At 40.4% G+C, this 6530-nt stretch overlaps 2 protein-coding genes across 2 annotated transcripts in view; both read left to right on the forward strand.

Annotated features, from left to right (window-relative positions):
* Positions 1-3363: 3363 nt before the first annotated feature.
* Positions 3364-5369, forward strand: LOC107058510 (uncharacterized). Its single transcript, XM_015304315.1, has 2 exons — positions 3364-4028; positions 4079-5369. The coding sequence occupies exons 1-2, from the start codon at positions 3364-3366 to the stop codon at positions 5367-5369; spliced, it is 1956 nt and encodes a 651-aa protein (XP_015159801.1).
* A 12-nt stretch (positions 5370-5381) lies between these two features.
* LOC107058511 (uncharacterized) overlaps positions 5382-6530 on the forward strand; it is a 4636-nt gene continuing 3487 nt past the window's right edge. Inside the window, exon 1 of the mRNA XM_015304316.1 lies at positions 5382-6352. Within this exon, the coding sequence (XP_015159802.1) occupies positions 5382-6352 (971 nt within the window). The remainder of the gene's footprint in view (positions 6353-6530) is intronic.

Below are 6530 nucleotides of genomic sequence, written 5' to 3' on the forward strand. Positions count from 1 at the left end.
TTTTGGGGTCGTTTCACAATTTATCCTAAACCCTAAACCTAAACCATAAACCCTAAACCTTAAATCTTAAACCTTAAACCCTAAACCCTAAACACTAAACCATAAACCCTAAACCCTAAACTCTAAACCTTAACTCTAAACCCTAAACCCTAAACCCTAAATACTAAACCATAAACACTAAAGTCTAAACCATAAATCCTAAAACCTTAAAAGTAAATGCTAAATCCTAAACCCTAATTCCTAAACTCTAAACCCATAACCCTAAACCTTAAAACCTAAACCCTAAACCCTAAACCATAACCCTAAACCATTAATCCTAAACCCTAAACCTAAATCCTAAACCCTAAATCCTAAACTCAACACCCTAACCCCTAAACCCTAAAACCCTAATCCTTAACCCTAATTCCTAAACCCTAAATTCCAAACCCTAAACACAAAACCCAAAATCCTAAACCCAAAACTATAATCCTTAAACCCTGAACCTAAGCCCTATATCCTAAACCGTATCGCATCTTCATTTGTCAAAATTTCTTCTCTCTCAAATTTCTCACTCTAAAAAAGCGCTCAAAACAGCCAAAATGGCTACTTCTCCAAAATTTGCCAGCGCTGCCGGAATGGCGCGTGAGCCGCCGGCAGAGCTCCCCAGGCCATCGGATAAAGTGCAATCGGAGCGCCTGAATGTTACCGACAAAACCCACCCAGCTACTCTCTCTAATTCATTCCACAACTCCACGAATTCGCAAAACACAGACGCGATAATAGTGATTTCGGTTAAAGAGTTAGAAGGGACGGGTAATATTATTTCCCCAAGCGATGTTGTTTCGATTCATGAAAAAGTGATTAGATATATGGATTCCCCTAGTTTAGATTTATATCGTAGTAAAAATTCAGCTGACTTCACCGTCCCAATTGACGGGAATTCAGAGGTGATTTGCGCTAAAGAAGTGAACGAACTGCCCGAGCTGCGCCTTCAATTTTGAGATACTTCAGGTCAAACTCGTGCTAATTCAACCACTGGAATTACTCACCACATGATGAGGTTCATCTCACATAAATTTCAAGCAAAATGGACGGTGGAATCACCGGCAGGAAGGAATCCGGTGAACTTCGAACCGAGGCCACCGGAGTTTATGAAAAAACTGGGAAAGGAAATTTTTCCTCACCATTGGATACCCATCTTTCAGACATTTCAAGCAATTTGGAAGGAGGAAACACCAACAACAATCAAACAACTCAACCAAATGAAGTTGTAATGAATTTAAGCAAAGGAACTAGTAGGAAGGATCATGATACTGTTAGGAATGGTTCATTCCCTAATCCTACTGCAAGAAACAACGACCAACTGAGTGTAATCCATACTTCAGGGGCACCTGCAGTACATGAAGAAGCAAATCAAATACAGGAAATGTCAATGAATATACAACAGGCCAATGTTTAGACCAAGAGGAACCAGACTGCAGAAAGCTCAGCTGCAGAAGCTCAATCATCGAATTTCTCCTTTGGAATTAGAGGTAACTTAATGAACATAATTACTAATGCTAATCTTTTCGTAATGCAGGACACAAATCAGGGCAAGACATTGGAGAAAGCAGGACTGGATCAGCAGCAAAAGAATGGACAAACTAGTCAAAATCGCCAAATTGAAGGTAAAGAGGTGCAGACAGGACACAAAGACAAAGAGTGGCAAAAGAGTCAGCATAAGGAAGCAAATCAACAGGGAGGGACTAGTCGAACCCAATAGGACAACACTAGAGCTAATATGGAATATCAGCACAATTTTCCTAGGATCTCCAACAACCTTGCTAGGTATGATCCTAATCCTCAAAGGAGTAAGAATGTCGATAACCAGATTAGCAATAATGTAGCTCAGGTTAGTACGAAACTTTTGAACAATCAACAGCAAAGTCGAGCTCAGAACTCTAAACAGGATGTAATCCCTGAACCTGCTCCTTTCACTATTGTTCAATCCTTTGTTGCTCGCTTAAGATATAATCAATCCAAGAATGAAACTCCTATAGTGTTGAATAGTCCCGTACACACCACAAGACAGGGACTACCTGCTGTACTTCTGGACGAGGATGATTATAATATCAAATTGGCTGAAAGTTGTAAACACACTCTAGTTGGCAAATTCACCAACACCATGCCCAAAATGGAACTGATTCGGAAAAGCTTCACCCTCCAAACTCAATTAACTGGAGGGGTGAAAATAACTCATTTTAATTCTAGACATGTGTATATTGATCTTGATAATGAGTTTGACTATGTTACGGTTTGGACTAAGCAAAGAATGAATATTAAAGGGCAATTAATGAGAATCCAAACTTGGACCCCTGATTTCACACCTGAAGAAGAAATCCCTATAGTCCCTATATGGGTGGCACTTCCTGAACTCCCATGGCATTGTTACAATAAGGTCCTATTAACAACTATTTTGAGCTCTATTAGCAAGGTATTATACCTTGATGTACCATCCTCCCAAAAAACCAGAGGCAGCATGGCTAGAGTGAAGATCCAAATTGACCTTACCAAGGAAAGACCTCCCCATGTCTGGCTGGGATTCAAGAATTCTGATCCCAACAAAGGGAGGTGGCAAAAAATTCAATATGAAGGAATTCCTTACTATTGTCATTACTGTAAACACCAAGAGCATGTGGATAATGTTTGTACGATCAAGAGAAGAGATGAGGAGTTCCAAAGGAGGAAAGAAATGGAGGCTGAAAAAAGAACAAGACTAAAGGTGAGCAAGAGAAAGGAGGCACTAAAACTCAGGTGCAAGACAATGGTAAACCAGAGAATAATACAAGTGCACAGGCTTAACAGCAATCTCATCAAAGAAGAGACTGCAGACCTAATGAAACTCTAAGACAAATTCAAGGAAAACCCACCCTCAAGTTCAACAACAAACTCAAACTACCCAGGTCCAGATTCACCAAGAGCAGGAGGTAGGTGATCAAGAAGAACATTGGCAAATCCAAAGAAAGAAGCAGAATAGAAATCAGGATCAATCCTATCCCAAGACTGCATGGAGACCTGTCTCACCACAACAAAAAGGAGCCAAGGACAACACGCAACAGGAGACACAACCATCAAGTATACTCCCTACAATTCTTACTCATAATAACCATATTAACCTTGAAATGTAGGAATTATAGGCTACAGACAATGAGGAGGGTAACAACAACAGGACAGCAGGTCAAGGAAGTCATCCAATGCAAGGATCAGATAAGGATCCATCTTTAATAAATTCTCACAATAAAACAACAAGGCAAAAAGAGCAAGCTGCAACCACTAAAAACAACAATACCTCAGGTATTGACTCTCTAATCCCACCCCCTAACACCCTCGATACTATTGATAGTAATGTTGCTGAGGAAGCTGTTGGAGGTATGGAAGGGAGGGTACAGAAGACACACACTAACTTGCAGGAAGGGGTATCCGAAAGGGGGGAGGGAATTGACTCATGTTCTGCATGAGGTTGAGACCTATGACCATAGGACTGACTCTACAGCACCTACTACCCCTATCTCAAATCAAAAAGAAGTTGCGCAACATGCAATTCAGGAAAGGAAAGAGATGAATACTGAAACAGAACAACAGAAAGACAGACCCAACAATAAATCAGGGGGAAGGCTAAGCAAAAAGAAAAGAGATGCTATGAAAAAAAGGCAGGGAAAAAGTAGTGAACTGGAGCAGGTTTTAACAGACAAAGGCCAACAATTAAAGAAACAGATAGCAAATAATGTTAAGAAGGGGAGACCTATACAAGATGACTATGGAGCTTTAAATTCAGAGGATGAACTGGAGCCTGACAACCAATCCATAGATGAGTATGATGAAGAGGAAGAGGAAACTTGTAATCTTCTAATTCAAGCTTTTGGCTCCACCTTTAACACTGACTGGTCAGAAGAGGTTCAAGAACTCACTGAGCAACAAGGTCTATCCCCCAGAGGTAGGAAGCAAAGCAGACACACCAAACAGCCGACTATCACCAGTATTTCTGCTACTTCTAGCAGACCCATCACAAGGTACAAATCTAAAGGTTTTTGATGATTAAAGCCATTTGCTGGAATGCTAGGAGTATCAATACCCAAGGATCTTTGGAGAGACTTCAAACACTCAACAAGATGCACCAGTTAGTTATGATTGCTATACTAAAGCCCTTTGCAGACAATTCCCAACTCAACACTATGAGAGTTCATCTTCAAATGGACCATGCAATTATTAATCCTAATGGAAAAATCTGGCTTTTTTGGTCTAATGCGATCACTGGTAATATTCATGAAAATAGTGAACAGCATATCACAGGAGACTTCAAGCATTCTGATCTTACTGAGGGGTTCATGGTGTCCTTCATTTATGCTAAGTGTAAGGAATATATGAGAAGACCTCTGTGGGATAGTCTACTGCAGTATGCTAGCCTGGATATCCCTTGGTGTACCATTGGAGATTTCAATGTTATCACTAATATAGAGGAGAAGCTTGGGGGAGTGCCTTACAACATGAATAAGAGTTTTGAGTTCATCAGTGTGATTGAAGCTTTTGGCCTAACTGATCTAGGCTTTACAGGTATACCTTTCACTTGGTGCAGCCAAGGGACTGCACAGGTTAGAGTTTGGAAGAGGTTGGACAGGTCCATGGTCAATGACAAATGGTTAGAAGTCATGCCACAAACTACTATTGAACATCTATCCTCAGTTGGCTCTGACCACAGTCCTCTGTTGATGGAAATGGTCAGGAAAAATGAGAACCACATCAAGTATTTTAAGTTCCTTCATTGTTGGGTGGATAATGCTAACTTTATGGAGACGGTTCGAAAGTGCTGGGAGAGGGAGGTCACAGGTAATCCTATGTGGCAACTTCATCAGAAAATGAAGAGGCTAACATACACTCTTAGCAACTGGTCAAAGAAAGAGTATGAAGATATATATGCTAAAGTGAAAGAATTTGAAGGGATTTTCAAGAAGACTGAGGAAGAACTTCTTACACATAATACTGAAGCACTTAGACAGCAGTTACATCTCATGAATGCCAACTATATTAGATATTTGAATTTGAAGGAATCCATTCTTAAACAAAAGACACAACTCCAATGGTTTAAGGAAGGGGATGCCAGCACCAAATACTTCCATGCTTTGAGAAGGGGTCGAAGAAGAAGACTTTTTATACATAAAATCTGTATAGGGAATGATGTGTGGATTCAAGGGGATGATCAGATTGCACAAACAACGTGTGATTATTTCCAGGGAATGTTCACTGGTCGGAATCGCAGAATAGATGAAAAAATTCTTCAACATTTGCCTACTCCAGTTACGCCCAATCAGAACAAGAAACTGCAGGAAATGCCTACTTTGGAGGAACTAAAGTAGGTGGTGTTTGCCATGAACCCAAATTCAGCACCTGGTCCAGATGGTATAGGTGGCAAATTCTACCAAGCATGCTGGAACATCATTAAAAAGGACTTGCTAGCTGCTGTACAGTACTTCTTTTGTGGTCACAATATGCCTAAGTTTATGTCATATGCATGCCTGGTTTTTCTTCCCAAAAAGGAACATCCTAACAATTTTTCTGACCTCAGGCCTATTAGTCTCAGCAACTTCTCAAATAAGATCATATCCAAACTTCGCATGAGACTGGCTGATATCATCCCTCTTCTCATCTCAGACAATCAATCAGGGTTTGTAAGAGGGAGGAGCATCACAGAAAGTATCATGCTTGCACAAGAAATCACTCATGACATTAAGAGGCCTAAAGAAGGAGACAATGTAGTAATCAAACTAGACATGACCAAAGCTTATGACAGAGTGTCTTGGTCCTTTACTTGCTTGGTACTAAGGAGATTGGGTTTTGGGGAGTTCTTCATTGACCTAGTGTGGAGAACCATGAGTAACAATTGGTACTCAATCATTATTAATGGCCACAGACATGGTTTCTTCCACTCAACTAGAGGCCTCAAACAAGGTGATCCTCTCTCTCCGGCCCTATTTATTTTAGGTGCGGAGGTTTTATCAAGAATGCTTAACAATATCCAGCAGAATCCTATGTATAGAGGCTTTAACATGGAGTCCAAAGGCCCCCAGATTAATCATCTAAGTTTTGCAGATGATGTGATTATTTTTACTTCAACAGACAAAGACTCTATGAGACTCATCATGGCCACCTTGGAGGATTATGAACACACTTCTGATCAGCTTATCAACAAAGAGAAGAGCCATTTTATGGTCCCATCAAACACCTCCCAGGATATCATCAACAACATACAGGTAGGATATCATCATCAACATACAGGAAGTCACAAGATTTTCACAGAAGGACAGTCCAATCACATACGTTGGCTGTCCTCTATAGATTGGTAGACAAAGGATCATTTATTATTCACAGCTAGTTGAGAAAGTATCCAAGAAGATTTGTGGATGGCAGACAAGAATACTAAGCTTTGGAGGCAAAATCACTATTGTCAAGCATCCATTGCAATCCATTCCTATTCACACTATGGCTGCAATCTCACCTCCCAGCACTACTATTAAATA

This window comes from Solanum tuberosum, unplaced genomic scaffold (genome assembly GCF_000226075.1).
Source record: "Solanum tuberosum cultivar DM 1-3 516 R44 unplaced genomic scaffold, SolTub_3.0 scf00508, whole genome shotgun sequence".
NCBI lineage: Eukaryota > Viridiplantae > Streptophyta > Magnoliopsida > Solanales > Solanaceae > Solanum > Solanum tuberosum.